The 18,459-nt window shown below is 43.2% G+C and overlaps 1 protein-coding gene across 1 annotated transcript in view; it reads right to left on the reverse strand.

Moving 5' to 3' along the window:
• PTPN14 (protein tyrosine phosphatase non-receptor type 14) overlaps positions 1-14,776 on the reverse strand; it is a 98,668-nt gene extending 83,892 nt beyond the window's left edge. The window contains 2 exon segments of the mRNA XM_088016715.1: positions 3,269-3,438; positions 14,603-14,776. Of these exon segments, the coding sequence (XP_087872841.1) occupies positions 3,269-3,438; positions 14,603-14,776 (344 nt within the window).
• Between the last annotated feature and the right edge of the window lie 3,683 nt (positions 14,777-18,459).

The raw sequence follows: 18,459 nt of genomic DNA on the forward strand, positions 1-18,459 counted from the left end.
AGCTCCACCTGAAATGCCTGGTAACTGGGATAACAGCGAATGGCTGAAGCGTTAGTCACTAACCAGCTCCTAATGAATGTTGTCGGGGCCTTCTGTGAAACATTCCTCTGGAATCCTGCCCTACCACCACTGCTTCTTCCTTGGCTGCCCTGCCTGGAAGACGGTTTCAGTATTCATTTTGGACCCCGATGCTTCTAAAACCTCCCAAGAAGGCTCAGATTCCCAAAGGCTCCTAATGACCATTAGTAGCATTCTTCACCTTGAGTTCAGCTCATTTATTGGTCTCTAACACCAAACCCAGGAACCGTGAGCATTTTAAAATGGCATTCTGGCCAAACCAGGTCTCCTTTGTACTCTTATCTAGTCCATACGCCCACAACCCAGGGTACATCTCATGAATCACACCTGGGTCACTTCCCAAGTATATGCCATTCTCTCTCTCTCCTTTCTCCATCAATTTTCCTTTCTGTACTTAACAACACTTTTCTTTCTTATTTCCTCGTCTCCCCAGCTAGTCTTTCATTTGCTCTCTTTGGCACATTCCAGTTTTGGGGCTCCTTGGAGCAACAAAAATTTCTGCAACGCTGGGGAAAAAAAAAAACCAAACAAACAAAAACCCACAACTCCTCATGCTAACCTAGCTCCTAACTTAAACGTCTTCTGCCATAAAGAGAGGGTTGTGCCTGGGCGCCTGGGTGGCTCAGTTGGTTGGGCAGCTGCCTTCGGCTCGGGTCATGATTCTGGAGTCCCAGGATCAAGTCCCGCATCGGGCTCCCCACTCGGCGGAGAGTCTGCTTCTCCCTCTGACCCTCCCCCACCATGCTCTCTCTCTCTCTCCCATTCTCTCTCTCAGATAAATAGAATCTTAAAAAAAAAAAAAAAAAGAGCGAGGGTTGTGCCTTACATCTATACAGTTTAGTTCCATGTTTAAGTCTAAAAACGTCCTTCAAGTTTTATTTTCTTTGTTAGTTTTTCTGATCAGAGGACAGTAACAGAGTTCACTTCAAAATCCTTGGTTGGAAAAGATTTCATTCACTCCTTACCAAAACATATGAAATGAACCATGCTAACTGAGCAAAAAAGAAATTCTAAAGAAAAAGGAAAGAATTCCTTCCTGATCTCCAGTCTCAATCCCTACCATAATTCTTACATCAGTTTTTGAGATTTAAACACTTTCTGTGTCAGCTTGTGAATGCAAATATTGACAGTCAAATAATCTGGCATGAAAGTCTACTTGCCTGGAAAATCTAAAATTGTAAAGAGCTTTAGAGGTTAACTAATTTGTTAGTTACTGAGTCTGGATGAATATCAGAACCACCTGAAGAATACTGTTTATTTTAAACAATATAGTCTCCTAATCCCCAGCCCTAGACGTTCCAGTTCAGACTTCTGTTACAGCCCTAGAATCACATTTATAGTAAATGCTCTCTAGCAGGCCTTGGTCAGTCTGAGAACTACTGATCTAGTCCAACACCCAACCCAATATGGTGGTCTCCATCTATCCACTCAGTACCACAGCACTATGAACCAGGGCACTCACCCTTTCAGAAGTCTGCTTGTTCCACATTTTTACGGTTTTAATAATTAGAAACAGTGTTCCTGGGTTGAGTCATATAACCAAAGTTTTTCAATTCCTTGCACTTCACTTATTATGGGCCCAAATTTTGTGCTCCAGAGTTAACACAAAATTCCCTCCCCACAAGAGTCTTCAAATTTCCAGGGACAGCTACTGCACTCTTGCAAGTCTTCATTTTTCTAAGCTTAATCAACCTGTTTTAGTTTCACAAAGCACAACTGCTGAGTCCCTCACCAGTTACTTCCACTGCTCTTCCTCAACAATAGACCTTACAGAGTATGTCCAGAGTAGCAACACTTTGTTTTTTCTTACAGACTGAACTTTGCCTAATAGGCATTAATTTACAGTCCATGTTTCATCCTTGTTACCCACTGCCTTGCATTTCACAGTCTGAGAGCTGCGAATCAGCAAGGACTTAACCTAATGCTGTGTTCCTGACCCTGTGTAAAGTACTCAAGGAGGATTCAGAAGCCAGGGAAAACTGTCCCATTCTGAAGAGTTAGTAACTTCTTGCACAGAAAGGAACCTGCGTAAGTGAACAAACTTGAAAATGGTGCACAACATCCAGCCAAGGGCTTCAAATGAATGACACCTGGAAGACCGAACACGGGTTTTCTGGGATCAGGCTGTGAGCTATTTCATGGCCTCTGCTGACAGAAATACCACCTAGTTAACAACAGTTTTTGATTAAAAAAAAAAAAAAAAAAGATGGAAACTATCACCGTAAAATGTATACAAAAATTTGAAGTGCATCCTTGTTTTAAAAGTTTAAACTCTAAGAAACTACACATGCAAGAGTCAAGGACAACACTGCTCCTTCCTTCTTGATATGTCACTAGCATCGCTTGCCAGGTACTCTGAATGCCATCATCCACGTACAAAGTGAAAAACTGAGGGTTAATTTAATCCCCTTTATCACCAGAAAGAACGATTTGATGAGGAGATATGCCCCCTCTGCATAATTTAAGGGAAAACTCTTACCAATAAGGGAACTGTACTAACACCAAACAACACCAACTGTTTCATTCATGGAACTGCAGACTTAGCAGAACTTGAGAAACATACGCAAATCCCTCACTTTACAGATGAGTGAAAAGTACCATCTCAAAGATGGCAGGTGGTTTCTTCCAGGCAAAACAGCCAATGAGCAGGAGGGCAGGACCAATCCCAGGTCTCCTCTCTACCAATGGCTTCCTGTCCCTTCTTACATGACAGAGGACAAGTAAAACTCGCCCTCCAGACATTCTCCTCAACTCTGTTCCCATCTTTAGTTACCTTCTCAATCCTCAAATCCAAAGTCTGATGCTACATTTTGCTTGGGAGCATTTTAAGGGAAAGAGCAGACCAGACAAGTATGATGTGGTTAATTCTTTATTAAATTCTGGCACATCTATTTTATCCACAGTCTCCAACTGATACTTCTATGCTGCTGGACACTATATTCAACTGCCTCAGGATCACTGCTACCTTATTAGCATCACAGGGAACGACCGGGATTATGAGCACCATGGATTCAAACCACAATTCTAAAGCTGCAAAGCAACTGGTAAACAATCCCCAACTGCTCCAGCCTCTCCCCAAATACACACACCTACACGTACACACCCCTCAATCAACCTGCTCATTGACTTCACCTGAAGCCCCACAGTTAACACACCCTTATACGGAACACAGGGGAAAAAAAGCACCTACCTTGTGGCCTCTTGCTGAAGCCATGACACATTTGGCACATAGAACATGACTCCGAAGAAAAGCAGAGGCTCATTAGCAAATTTGTCCAGATGTTTCTTCAGAGGTTTCTCCAGCTCCACCCATCGTGCTTGCTGGCTCTTGCTGAGAAACCAAAGGCCAAAGTAGTGCGTCTAGATAAAAGGGTAAAATAGCATCAGTTTATGCTTATAAGGGGTACCCCACAACTGCACAGGAAACAAGACTCCAGCACCTTATGTCACGTTTGGTTCCTCAGCTCATACACGAGGATCCAGCTTTTACTTTCTAACTTTGGGACAAGCTCAAAGAAAGCACATGCAACACAATCTACTCTGAATACCTGATGCAGGATTCATACCCATGGTTACTGTTTGACCACATGGGTACTGATGCACCTATGTTTGGTAAAGGGGGGTGAGTGCAGGGTGGGGGCCCTGTAGGCTTTTTTCCTACGCTCCCAAGGCTGATCTTCCCGTGCCTTCTGAATGCCTCAGGATCTCACGCGGAACATGCTGGCAAAGGCAAACACAGTTCTTGCACCTGCTGCAAAGTAACTTATTAGTCAACTCCTAAGACAAAACCTTCTGCAAACTGAAGGCTTCCACATTGTAGACTATTTCCACACGCAGTAGCAGGGCTTCACAGAAAATTGATTCACTCATTTTGAGTTTTAATGAAGTACTTTGAAAAACATCGGCCTCCACCACGTCATTATACATGAACTACAGCAAATCTCTCCCGCACATCGAGCTCTGAGAATGGAAGGATGTCTTCACAGCTGCCACAGAAGCCCCTGGTGACTGTTCTTGGCAGATTATGGTGGGATTTGATAGATAAAAGTGAGATTTTCACCCTTAGACTTGGAGCCTCAACCAGTTTAGTTTTGAACAACGTGCTAAATGATTAAAACAGGTACTTTTATGCCTCCAATCCTGTCTTTACATTAATTCGTGCTAGGATTTCAGGATTAGCACAACAATCACCAAAAAATAGATCACTGCTTTTGAAATATTCTTTTATATTTCAATTAGAGCTTAGAACGGTTTACAGCACACCTGGAAATCTGCCTTCAAAAGAATGTTTTCATTGCGATGTCTAATTTCCAAAGGCATTCTTGTGCCGATGTTCCCACTGCAGCTGGCTGTCTCCTCAACAAGACCACGGATCAATCCCTGCCACAGCCCTACCAAAATCTGTAATGAAAGTTTTGACTCTGACTTCACTAGGAAACCAGACATGCATGTCCTTGCTTATAAAGCTACCGACGCACATACCCTATAGGATATTTTCAAATGCACGTGCCTTCAGATGAGAACAAGGATTTCACCAACTTTGCTCCATGATGTTCTAAGGGGCAAGTTCATAGGAGGAATCTATGCATTTCTCGAGCAACAGAATGCCAACAAAGCCAAGGTTCTACTTCCATCAGCTTGGACCAATTGCCTGAGTGAATTGTGACCCTATCATTCACTTTCCAGCTTCAGGGAGTCTGTTAGCTCTTCCACTGTGATGGGTGGTGTAGAGGAAATGAAATGTGGCTGAACAGAAAGAAAACAGGCTATGAAGTCCATTCATCTCCCAGCGTTTGCACTCACTGTCTTAATAACTCCATACAAGTTGCTGAGCCTCCAGAGTGTCAAAGCTTTCTCATCTGCTAGATGGGGAGGACGCTTACAGCCATCGCCCACAGGCTGTGAGAAGCATAAATGAGATCTTGTCTTAAACCGTGCGCATGGCACAGGTTAATAACTCCTTCAATAATGGATCTTTCTGTTGCTGCTACTGCCCTCATCAACACCATCACCATTGTAGCCATCGCCATTGGGGAATGAAAGCAGGTTTTCTGCTGGCACTCCCGGCATGTCCATGAACCACAGAATTAGAAAACAGAGGTTATCTGGAAATAAACGAGGAAAAAGCAGGCAAAAGGAGAAGCGGAAGCCCTATAAATAACATAAAAACCTAAAAGGGGCAAGAAAAAAAAATAATCACAAAATAAGTGCCTCCCCTAAGTTTTCTTTAGAGGCTTACAGGTGTTTATGGGACCCAGGAACGTACCCCTGATGCTGTCCTAGGGGATCTATGATGTAGACTTAAGCTAATGTGAAAATGAGGTAATCAGGGTACTTAATTTATTAAACTGTCTGAAAAGGGTCCAAGGTAGTTCTGCATTCTACTGAATTCCTGTATGGTGCACAGTGCTGTTTAAGGGTATGCCACTGACTTTTGGGTGGCTAGGAGTGAGTTTGCATAGAATAAATGAGGTAATATATATAAACAGTAACATGCTATGTAATAGTTATTTTCATTGGAAAAGAGCCCTTTTATAAGCCTGAGTGGAGAAAGGGAGGACAAGCTTTGCAGTTGCTTAACAGGCCAAACCATGATTTATTAACTTTCACTAAAATAGTCCTGACATTTGGGGGTATAATTTTATGATCCATACTTCATTCAAATGACAACATCCACTCAAATGAGTAACATTCAAAATAGAACGGGTCCACATCAACTGCATAAACATTCTACAATCAATTTTGCCAAAAAAAAAAAAGTTTAAAAAATTTTTACTGCTTCTGTGCTTTGAAGGCTAGCATTTTATTTTATTTCTTTAAAACATTTTATTTATTTATTTGAGAGAGAGAGAGAGAGAGAACACAAGCAGAGGGAGAGGGAGAAGAAGGCTCTCCGCTGAGCTGGGAGCCCGATGCGGGGCTCGATCCCAGGACCCTGGGATCATGACCTGAGCCGAAGGCAGACGCTTAACCAACTGAGCCACTCAGGCGCCCCCAAAGGCTAGCATTTTAAATTTCCTTTTCTCATTCTCACCCACCGAATCATTAAATCAGATCTGATCTTTCCCCAAAAAGCACCCTGATAAAGAATATTCCATGGCACATGCACACACATTCATGCTCACGGATACACACGTGCATATAATGAAAAGGTGGATGAGGTACAAGAAAAGTCAAAGTAATAGTCCTGAGCCAAAATTAACAGTACAGAGCTGTGAATAACGACATAAACCACTTCTACGGCAAAAACCTAATTCATGGCATAAGATTTTTTTGTTGCTACAATATGGTATTTTCCAGAGGACAGAGAATATTTGAGTGACCTACTATGCATTTATCCAATGAAATACATTACTACTCAAGAAATGGGGTGTCCAGTACAAGGGAGAATTGAGAGAGTTCCTCCCTAAATGGCCAGAATAACCTAATTTTAGAGATGCTGAATTCCGTTATCTCGTGGAAAAGAAAATCCATTTACAAGATCCCCATTCCCACACCGTTTTATGAAGCTATGCCCAAAGTAACTTTCTCCAACTACCCCCCTACCATCCCTGCCATTCTTCCTCTAGCTAAATCCCTACCCTGGAGTATTCAACAGAGGAGAAAGACCCTGTCTCAAAGTTCTCGGCCTGCTCTATTCAAGTTTCTGATGCAGCACAGGTTTATTCCACTGTGTCTATATGTGCATCCATCAACTTCCTGTGTATTAGTCAAGGGACCATTAATCCCATCAGGCCCAGCTGGGACCACACCAGGCTGGTTCATAACTGACTTGCCAACTTAAACTCCCGCTGAATCCTGAAAGCTGAGCTTCCCTGCTAACCACTGCCACATGGTTCAGGAGAGTGTGGTAGGGTGATTCCAAATAGAAACCACTCCCTTCCTGACCAAAAGGATCCATCATATCGCCCGAGTAAAGACCCCAGGCACTTTTATTTCTCTCTGAAGCTGCAAACCTAAGCCAGGTCTAGCTAATCCTCCATGATACCTCTGGGTGAGCTAGAAATCCCATTTAATTTCTCTGGTTTTCTTTGGAAAACAGGTCTGGTGCTTTGAGTTCTGCAATGAGCTCACCGCAATGAAGAAAAAAGACAGAAGAATCAGTTCCCAGGGAAAGGAACCACATCTCTGAATCAATGACTAAGAAGGTATGCACTACTAAGAAACAGTATAAAGAGAGAGACACTCACGTGACATTTTCATATGAGTGGTTCCCTGGTCTATTTGGTTTGGAGTTTTTCATTTTAACGGAGGAAGCAGAAATGCATGCATCCAGTCAAAAATATGCTAGTTTCTTCAGTGGTAGATTGGTGTGTGAATATTTTAGCACCAAAGTAAGATCCCTCTTCAGTACAAAGAAAAAGATTCTAGTGAAGGCCTTTAAAAATAGTTGGAGTTGTTGTCGTTTGTTCATTTACCTGGAGAGATGGTGGTATCCCCCACATGAGCTATTATTAATAGGGAAAGATTCTTTGAGGACTTTGTTTTTCCAGTTTTGCGACCAATGGCGCAGCTCTGATGCTATTTGCAAGGGTTACAGATGCAGCCTTGGCAATTACCAAGGATTAAATCCATGATCTTATCTCAAGCATTTTGAAGAGTTAATCATCCAGAAGCCTGAGTTTAAAGTATCTTGCATTACGTTGTAATAGATTGCCTGTCATAGCTAGCATTTTGGTTGTAAATTAAGAAACAGAGAGTTGGTATGCCTCCACATAAAATAGACGGGAATTACACTTAAGCATTAAAACTTTCACTGAGGCATGGAAAACGCTTCAAAAAGCAGACTCTGAAACAGCACTTGATGCCATTTCATTCCAACGGCTTTGGAAAATAAACCGCTCGACATGAGTTGGACGACCCTGGCGAACAACTTGTATGCAATCCACCTCTACTCTGGGCAGGTCTGGGATTTCTGTAACTGACCCATCTGTAATTAACAACTGCCCCAGCTTCATTTGCCTAGCCCATCTTTCATAAAAGTATCGGAAAAGTGACTGCAGAGTAACACAGGCCCAAGAAACAAACCTCATAGCCAAGGGAGTGGGGGAGGGGGGGAGAGAAAAATCACTCTTCTGAGGCTGTACGGCTCACTCAAATATCCAGAAAGACGAAGACTTACGAGTTAAGACAGGGGAAATTATTTCACCTACAATCTATCTAGAAAACAGACGCTAGTGCCAGTTTCCCTCACAGAACTGACAGCACGAGAACAAGGTCTCATGTTATAATCTTTACAAAGGCAAAAAGCAATACAAAATTCAAAGACCAGAGATCTCCCAGCAGTCTACTCTTCTGCTGACTCTTGATCAGTGTGATTTTAGCCCTGGGCAAATACAAACATATATGGATATGGTGAGGCTCAGGGTCTCAAATACAGCAAACTCCACTACTATCAGACAGGCCAGGAAATGAGGTATTCCATTTAACCGAAAACTCTCATCATCACACGTTACGTAACCAATGCCCACAAAATTAGCATAGAATCAAACCACAGAAATATCCTTAATGTAAGTTAGCTTAAGCTAGTTAAGATTCGGGGTCTTTACAAATTCTAGCCATTATGAAAACAGCAAAATGTGGGACATTTCTACTGTAGCCCATAGCTTGGGATAAATCACCTTTTAGTAAAAACGAAAATAGAAATTCACAAAAGCAAAAGGGGATAAATCTGAGGATCATCACCCACCCTATGAAATGATCAGGGATTTTTTTTTTTAAGGCTCCTTTAAAAAACCAGGGCTTTTAGTCTAGCCATAGAAGAGATCCAAGAGTTATCGAATTCACCATTCCCAAGAGTAGATTTCCTGATAAAGCAATGGTTCTCTGTCTTGAATAGAGTTTAGCCGTGAAGGTACCTTTGTGAAATTATTTATCCCTCCTCCATTTATTATTCTTTAGTTAAAAGTTGAGTCAGGAGTATCCCTAAAGGAAATAATTCTAGCGTATTTCTACATTTTATTGGATTCTTTATATTCCAATAAAGTTCTTAATAGTCCTTATTCCTATTAACATGGCCTCCTTGCCTTTCTTAGAAGAGTGCTGTTTAGCAGAAATATACATGTAAGCCCCGTATTTGATTTTACATTTTCTAACAGCTACATTAAAAAAGTACTGTGAAATGAAATTTTAATAAATTTTTTAAAAATATATTTAAAATAGTATGCTTTCAACATGTAACTAACATAAAAATGATTTTTAAGAGATATTTTAACTTTTTTCATACTAGATCTTTGGAATCTGATGTGTATTTTACAGTAACGGCGCAGCTCAGCTCAAACTAGCCACACTTCAAGTGTTCAGTGGCCACATGTGGCCAGTGGCTACCATATTGGACAATACAACCTTAATAACTGTTCAAGAAATTGAAAGATTCTGACTCAGTGTCTGATCACGGTTTCTAATAATTCGAGCCATCTAAAAATGAAACAAGCAGACTTAAAAAAAGGTAGGAGCCCACTCGTTGGAGGTGATGTGGCAGAGTCTAGAGAGCCCACGTGGTGTCTCACAGAGGAGACCACCGTATTGAGTGCTTCCCATGTGCCAAGCTCTGTAATACTGTGGCAACGTTGCAAAAATTAACTCTTTTAATCCTCCCAACAACTCATGGAGGTTACTACTATTACCATCTCCATTTACAGATGAGGAGACAGAGGCACAGAGCAGTTAAGTAACTATCCAAGATAACACGGGTAATAAGTGGGAGGAGTCAGGACTCAAAACTCAGGCAGCTTGGTCCACACTCACATTCATAGCCATAAACCCTGCTGCTTCTCCATGCATTTATTTTTTTGAATATAAGAATTAGTCATAAGACACACTGTTTTCACTATTTCTCTCGTAACCTAGGCCAGTGATTTTCAAACTGTACTGGAAGGTAGGAAGGGCACAAGGACACGGGGTTGCAGATATGCACCCCCTCTGTAAACACAACAGCTCCATTTTATACATGGGAGTTCCACCTAAGATCTCATTTGAAGCAAAGGAAAGGGTGACCACCATTAATCCAAACATGTTTTAACCATATTATCAGAATTCTAATTTTCTGAGCCTCTACATCTTAAGTCTTTTCCTTAATAAGAGTTCCTAGGGGCGCCTGGGTGGCTCAGTAGGTTAAGCAGGTTAAGCGTCTGCCTTCCACTCAGGTCATGATCCCAGGGTCCTGGGATAGAGCCCTGCACTGGGCTCCCTGCTCGGCGGGAAGCCTGCTTCTCCCTCTGCCTCTCCCACGGCTTGTGCTCTCTCTCTCTCAAATAAATAAATAAAATCTTAAAAAAAAAAAAAAAAAGAACCTAGCCAGAAATTCATATATAATTTTTTTTCTGAACTTAAACCAATTAAAAAATTGTTTTTTTTCCCCTAAGGAATCCATTTTATTTCTTCTTGCCAGGACTATCGTTAAGTCCATCCAGCTAGCATCTCTGTCCCTCCTGTCACCCCAATCCTCATTCTCTATTTGGTACTTTTCCTAAAATGCAAGGTGTTCATGTCACGCTCCACCTTGAAATCCTCAGATGGCTTCCCCATCTCACCACAGCGCTTTATTCTCCAAACAGTTCAAAGAGGATTTAACATGAAGCTAAAATAATTGTGAAACACTGACTTCAACACCTTTAAAAAAAAAAAAATAGCACTTATGAGGGTGTTTCCCAAAGCATTTTACCACAGTTCCTTTTCTGCGGCTACACATGCACCCCTGGGAATCCTAACAGTGGAGTCAGGCCGCCTGGTTTGAGCCAGCCCCGGCATGGCCAGCAGGTCACCCTGTGCTGCAATGTCCCCATCAGCAACATGGAGACAGCCACAGAAGCCACCTCACGGAGTTAAGAGAATTCGATGAATTGATATGGAGAGGGTACTCGGCACAAGACGGGGTGCATTAAAAGGTGGCGGTTATTTTAATTATTTTTGTGACACATTTTAGAAACAGAATCCAGTTGAAACTCCCTAGCCAGACACAACCCCTTCGCTTTGTTTCTTGTTTGTCCTAGTCTCTAAACTCCAGGGTTTCAGGGACCAGGGACCCTCTCATATTCAGCTTCCCTCAGGCCTTGATTGCATATGCTGACACTATGAGCCTGGCCTGGGTCCTCTCAATGCCATTTGAAATGGCAGCATATCCGTACATTCAAAACCAGACATGGTTCTCAGAAAGTCTTGCCATATGGATCCGTGTCATTATACATTTGTCAAAATCCACAGAATGCACAACACCAAGAGTGAACCCTAATGTAAACTATGGATCCGGATAATGATGTGTTAACTTGGGTTCATCTGATTCTAACATATGTCCTACTCTGGTGTGGAGGAGGGTGTGGGGGTAGGGGAGCAGGAGGTATACAGGACTCTGTTTTCCACTCAATTTTGCTATAAAGCTAAAGTGCTTTAAGAAATCAATTTTTAGGGGCGCCTGGGTGGCTCAGTTGGTTAAGCAACTGCCTTCGGCTCAGGTCATGGTCCTGGAGTCCCAGGATCGAGTTCCGCATCGGGCTCCCCTGCTCGGCGGGGAGTCCGCTTCTCCCTCTGACCCTCCCCCCTCTCATGCTCTCTCTCTCTATCTCATTCTCTCTCTCAAGTAAATAAATAAAAATCTTTTAAAAAAAGGAGAAACTTTAAAAAAATCAATTTTTAAAATGATAAACTGGCAAAACACAAATGATAATTAATGTAGATCAAAAGTTAAATCAAAATTAATTTTCCTTTCCTAATATAAAGCTATTATAAAATCTAGGAAACATCTAGACTCCAGAATACTTCTAAGGGCAAAACCAAATAGCCACCATAATCTGGTTTCCAAGCCTTAATAAAGACTAAACATTTTGCTATATTTTAGACAGATTTTCACTTTCTCCTCTCAAGCTCCATCAGCTCTATTTGGAAAATGACCCGAATCCAAAGAAAGTCAAGTGAGTAGAGCAGACCCTAGGTTCATCCCCTCCTCCTCCTGCTTCTGGAACAATGCATTCCTCCTCGAGGTGTGTATGTGCAAATGAAGAACAAAGTAATAGATTGCTTGATCTCACCAGAGTAGCTATAGTATTACCTTCAATGCCATCTGTCACAGAACAAAAGCATACAATTAAAAAAAGAAAGTGATGTGCTCTAACGTGGATGCGCCCATTTAGAGCATGTCAAAATAAAGCCAGCGTTAAATGTCAACCCCATCTTAGCATTAGAAGATCAATCACACTGCAACCCACACTTGACAGTAGAATCTGGACATCACAGCTTTATCCTTTGTGACAACAGTCGTGGCCTAATCCGGGTTTGACCTCTGCCCTCTTGCTGAGAGAAACAATGGTCTGTTGAGAGTAATTATTAGCATACACGTCTCCTCCAGACCCGCCTCCCGTTGCACCTTAGACTCTAGCTCTACCTGGTGATGCACACAGATGCCTTCTTAGCCCCCAAGAATGGCACCTACCCTTCTGAGCCCCTGTATCTTCAAAAATCCAATTCCCCATGCCCCGGATGGCCTTGCTTTCTTTTCCACCTGAAGTCCTAGGCATCCTTCAAGTCCCCATTCAGAGAGTGAGGGCTCTGTTCATCTTTCACCGAGCATCCTCTCCCCCTCCCAGGGCCATGGTGGTCAGTGGTACAGACTGTGTACTGCACAACTCTAAGGGTAGCTTTCGCCTTTGGGGCCTGCCCCTGCACTACCCTGTAGGATGGATCGCATTCGATCTTCACTTCACTTAAATGCTGGATTCCCCTACTCACCTGTGCATAGCTTGAAGACAAAATTATACCCTATTTATCTTCATTCATCAAGTCCTAACACAGTAACTGGCACACTGCGGTTGCTGAAGATTTTCTTCAATCAAAAATTCTTAAGACACTAAAATTGGGACAATCATAAATTATTAGATGCAGCACTATGCATTTCCCATACCAAATCTCTTTTAATATTTACAACAGCCCCCATAAGACACGGAAGGTGAGTATCATTATTCTGCTTTTATAGGTGAAGAAACTGATACCCAGAGAAGGGCAGTAACTTTTCCAAGCACACCTAACTCATAAGCGACAGAACTATCACTTGAACCCAAGTCCAAGATGCGAAAGACTGAACTTATAACTGCTTCAGCACATGATATAGTGCCTCCCGATGCACGCAAAGAATCGTTATCCTAATGCGAGTTACTGAGAATACTCAAAAGTGGCACGATCTATAACTAAACTTTTCACAAGAAATTTAGACCAGTCTTCTAATGGACCTATCTCCAGTCTTAAGGTTTCTCCTTTATGCCCATGCATATATTTAAATACGTATACCCAAATGGGCCACTGATAAGCAAAAAGGAACCAGCTATCAACCAACAAGATCAGAACACTTCCCATGTTTTTCCGCTGGGTCAGCTACCAAGCTGCATGTAGCTGTGGGACAGGAGAGTCTCCGTCACAGGAAAATACACTTCAGAGGAAGCCCCGATCACAGAAACCAAAGCATAAACCCGCAGACTGGCAGGAGACAGATGTGCTCAGGTGAAACAGCCCCCCCAGAGGACGGCAGTCGGCCTGTGGAGGACGCCAAGGGGAGAGGAAGACCTTCCTGGACCCCCCTTCCTGTGTGCATGTGGCGAGAAGGTGGATCATGAGGAAGGTGTGCAAGATGACGTCAAACACCATCACTTCCAGCAGGCACCACCGCTCACCCTACCACCCTGCCATAGCAGGCGACGTGGGCACAGGGCCTAGGACAACCATAGAGCTTTTCCGGGTCCTCAGATCCCAGGGGCTTGCAGTCCCTTCCACGCTGGTAACCACTCTATCTCTTACATCATCTTACCCACTGGCCTGCCTGCCCCGTGGCTCTCAGGACACACCTGCGAAGGGGTGGATCTCACGAAACCCTCTTCTCTTGAATGTCTGTAAGGCTGGAAAAAGCAGGGCTGCCCTAGGAGTCTCATTCTGAAGAGTGATAACCTGACCGCTTTCACGGTCAACCCTGGCTTTGCTTCAAGCCCAAAGAAGTCTCACAGACTGAGCCAAGAAAAGGAGGGTCAGTTAGAATCCTGAAAGGCACAAAACGCCCATTTTACAAGCGCCCACAAAAAGCCTCACTGGTCATGCTCCTTTTAAATACTTCTCCAATTTCCCCCCCTCTTTGAAGAGGAAAATATAGAAACAAACAAACAAAAACGAAAAGCAGCTGCATCCATCCCCTCTGTGCGTGTTTTCTCCTAGACCTGCAGCTGGAACGCCAGAATGCCAGCTACCCCACTCAATGGTTTCAAAGAGAAAATGACCTTAGACACCCCCCCCCCCTCACCGGCGGAATGAAAGGAAAGCCGCCACCCCATGCAAGCTCTGGGCGGGGTCCTTGCTTGTCACGGCATCGCATCCGGGCAGGCCTCCTGATCCACTGAGGCTGCGAGATCAAGCCCAGGCCAAGGGCAGCAGGACCCTTCTACACAGGACGCTGGGGCTGGAAAGCCGGGCAGGTGCCAAAGGGCAGGTGGCCGGTCCCTTCGGCGAGTTCCAGCCTCAGACGCCCCGCCCACCCGCGCACTCCCGCTCTTACCTCCCGCAACTCCAGCCTCTGGGCCACGGCCTCCAGGCACTCCTGCCCGGTGCTCTCCACCGACAGCGTGCACTCGATCACATTGCTGTCCAGCAGGCGGATCCGCGTGACAAAGCAGTTCTTGCTCAGGACATTGTAGCGCCGCGTGCGGCGGAGCTTCAGGCCGAAAGGCATGGCGATGTGGCCCCCCGACGCCGCCTTCCCTTCCTGGCGCCCACGCCCCTGAGACGGCCTTAGCAGCTTCGTGACTGGGTGACGACACTACGGCACGTGCTCCTCCAGATGCCGAGAGAGGTGTCCATGCCCAGCGCAGCCCTCCGGAGGATCGCTGCAAACGGACAAGCAGCAAGGTCATCAGCTGCGAGGGAAGTTCGAGATAGTCCGCACGAGTTGAGCACACAGCCCCGGGACGGATGAACACCCAGCTTTGGGAACCAGCAAGCTCTGCGGCTCCCAAACGTCTTGGCAGAGCCCATGCTCTTTACCTTATCTTACCTTATTGGGGAGATCTGATAAAATCCACTGGACAGCTGAGGACACTGAGGGTCGGGGAGATGAAAAGAATGCACCCAAGGATGCACAGAGTAAATGGCAAAGCCAGAATCCGAACCGATGTCTGTTCAATGTTAACTTCACATGCTTTTCTCACTGTACCATCCTGTCCGCTCAAGAAAGCAGCAAGAGTGGAATCTGAGCACTGTTTAACTTCTAAATAGATTATCTCATTCCGATCTCATTAACAACCTGATGGGGTAGATTTTATGATCCCCCTTTTAGGGAAGAAAGAAGTGAGGCTCAAGGAATTCAGTGCTCGCTGATCCTGAACTTAGGATCTTATCTTGTTCCTCCCTCCCTCTTTGCAATACTGCCTCCTTCTTTTCATTAACAGGTGTCTTTATTTTTCTTTTAATATTTATTCTGTTATTTGCTTTATCTTCTTATTTACTTTATACATTTAGAATGGAGGATAGAAAAATGGAAGGAATGCACATTTTGTAGAGTCAGCAACATTCTGCATTTTAAAACGTTTCAAATACATGAATCCTTTTGTGCATTTAAAATCACAACTCTGTGCTTTTCTTCCCTAAATAGGTAAGACACCTCGATGTGGAACCACCCCACCATCATTTTGTTTTACAAAACGCCTGATGCAAGTGTCTTGTCACCAAATTGCAGATACTTTAACTTACTAATTATGAGATGTACGGACACCCTGATGTCCCACCAAAGTTGACTGGTAACATGATTGCCATGGAGAACACAAGAATAAAACAACAACAATAAAAGTGGCTTTACCGTTCCACCCTGAGCCAGTAACACTCCCACTGGGAGCTCATTAATTGTATCTACCAAAGAAGCCAGAAAGGTCCAGACAGCCTTTCTGTTCCACTTTCCCTTCTCCATTCAGCCTAAAAGACCATCTCTTGCTCCTATGATCGTTCTGTTACCTTGATTCCCTAACTCAAGCAGATTCAGCCTATCTTCACACCCTTCATCCACAGAATTACCTTTGAGCCCCTGGACACTTAGATGGGCAAATATGAATAACTACTTACAGAAATTCCTGAATTAATAAATAAAGTGACTTTAATATTTAGGAACTACTCCCTGTCAGTACCCCAGACCTCACCGAGGTTGTCAGGGCACAACCCTACAACACAGCAAAACATACTCCCCAGACTCCCTCGGCCCGTCTTTGATGCCTGCCCTCTGGCACATTCCTTAGCATGACAGGTATGTTTTATGATGGCTTAAAATACACATGCTAGAGACTGTGGCTTGGTAAGATCTATTAACGTTTCTAAATCACTCTGTGTTGGCAGAGTGTCATGTTTACCTCTAAGGTAGGCCAACCTGATGATCTGATATCTGCAGAAGAGACGATGTAGGGACCCACCCAAAAAAGCAAAAAAGAGAGAGCCCGAATTCAAACACAGACCCCTTAAGAGTTGACTACTCACACATTCATTCCCTCACTTGTTGAAGCACAGGGCAAGAAGACACCAAGATTTCACTCGTATATTAACCAGGGAGCCTCAAAGAAAAATATTTGCACTGTGGGCAGAAGCCACATTTCTAATCCTGGGCCAGGTACTTTATATTTGGGTGTGTCTCACCTTAAACACCTATGAAAGAATGTGGCTGGCTGGGTACACCTTTATCCCAGCCACTATTAAAAACAATCCCTGCTGTGTATTCTATAGGACGCCATGCATACTGCACAATTAGTGAAATAAAAAGTAAATGTACACACAGAGATGATTGCAATTTTTATAATAAATGAAAACACGCAAAGTAATGGGAAAGAATGTAAGTTCACTAAAAGGATGAACAGGGCTAGGTAGAGCTGATTAATTATATAGAACTCTCTATATTGTACACATTTCTTATTCTTTTTAAAGATTTTATTTATTTATTTGACAGAGAGAGACACAGCGAGAGAGGGAACACAAGCAGGGGGAGTGGGAGAGGGAGAAGCAGGCTCCCCACGGAGCAGGGAGCAGGACCCTGGGACCATGACCTGAGCCGAAGGCAGACGCTTAATGACTGAGCCACCCAGGTGCCCTGCCTTATGTTATTTTTGCAAATAAAGATTAGCATATTCTAAATATGTTAGCTATTAAAAATGGCATGTCAGAAGCAACGTCTGACAATCTGGCAATATATCTCCTAGAAAATACCAAACGATTTTAAAGAGTTTTAAAACAATTTAAATCTTCAATCTGTAAGAAACTTGCCAGGTAAGGTATCAAGAAAAAAGTTATAAGAAAACTGGTCTGAAAAGTCAATGTCATGAAACAAAAAAATTGAACGGGGGAGTGGGGGAGGAGGGTGGCTCTCGAGTAAAAGAGATTTAGGACTTCTAAAAACAAAATGCAATGTGTGAACGTTAATCAAATCCAGGTTTAAAAAAACAGCCATAAAAGACATGAGACAGGGAAATTTGAAATAGGGAATGGAAATTAGATATTAATGTATTACTGATAATTTTCTTCCGTTTTTGATAGCGGAATTGTGCTCGTCTAACAGAATGTTTCAGGAGATACCAATGGATACATCTAGGGGTAAAAATGTCATAATGTCTGTAATTTACTCACAAATGGCTAAAAAAACCCAATATGTACATATAAGAATTCAGAGTGGAACAAATATGACAAAACATTAAGAGTTGTTGAATCTAGATGGTGGGTGTACAGATATTCACTGCACTGTTCTTTCAGCTTTCCTGTATACCTAAAAATGTTCCTAGTCAAAAGATTAAAAAAAAAAAAAAAAGGCAACCCTCAATGCCAGTACCAAACAGAGCCCTCACAGTTCGGTTGAAATGCAGCTGCCTCTTTCAATAGATTTCTCTGATCCCTCCCAGCAAAGTATTCTTTCTTTGTCTGAACTCCCACATCATTTCTGTGTATTTTAACATACCAATCAAACTCGTGTTCAAAGTATTAGCACATTTGACTCTAAACTCCTCCAGAGCCAGAGACCTATTTTCTCCATCTTTCACACCTACATCTTCCACCTAAATTAAAAGCTCCTGGTATTTACACCCAGAACTTGTGTAGTCATAGAGCTGTAACCCTGGGAAGGGCTTCCAGGAGCTCATTTAAGACACCCCTCACCTCTAGCATGGGCTCCACCTGAATGATTTCAAGTAGATAATCTATGTGACACTCATCTGTAACCATACGGTTTGAGAAGAGGACCTCTTAGTCCCTTTCTGTTTTACCATCTTAATAGTCTATGAATTATCTGCCATGTTTAGCTCTCAAAAGAATCCATAGCACATGTATCACGAGTCCATCTTTTAACTACTAAACAGGCACAGAGTTCTTCATTACACGGAACCCAGCACCCAG

This window comes from Eumetopias jubatus, unplaced genomic scaffold (assembly GCF_037043125.1).
Source record: "Eumetopias jubatus isolate StellerSeaLion01/CBP00866 unplaced genomic scaffold, mEumJub1_p1.0 scaffold_12, whole genome shotgun sequence".
Classification (NCBI taxonomy): domain Eukaryota; kingdom Metazoa; phylum Chordata; class Mammalia; order Carnivora; family Otariidae; genus Eumetopias; species Eumetopias jubatus.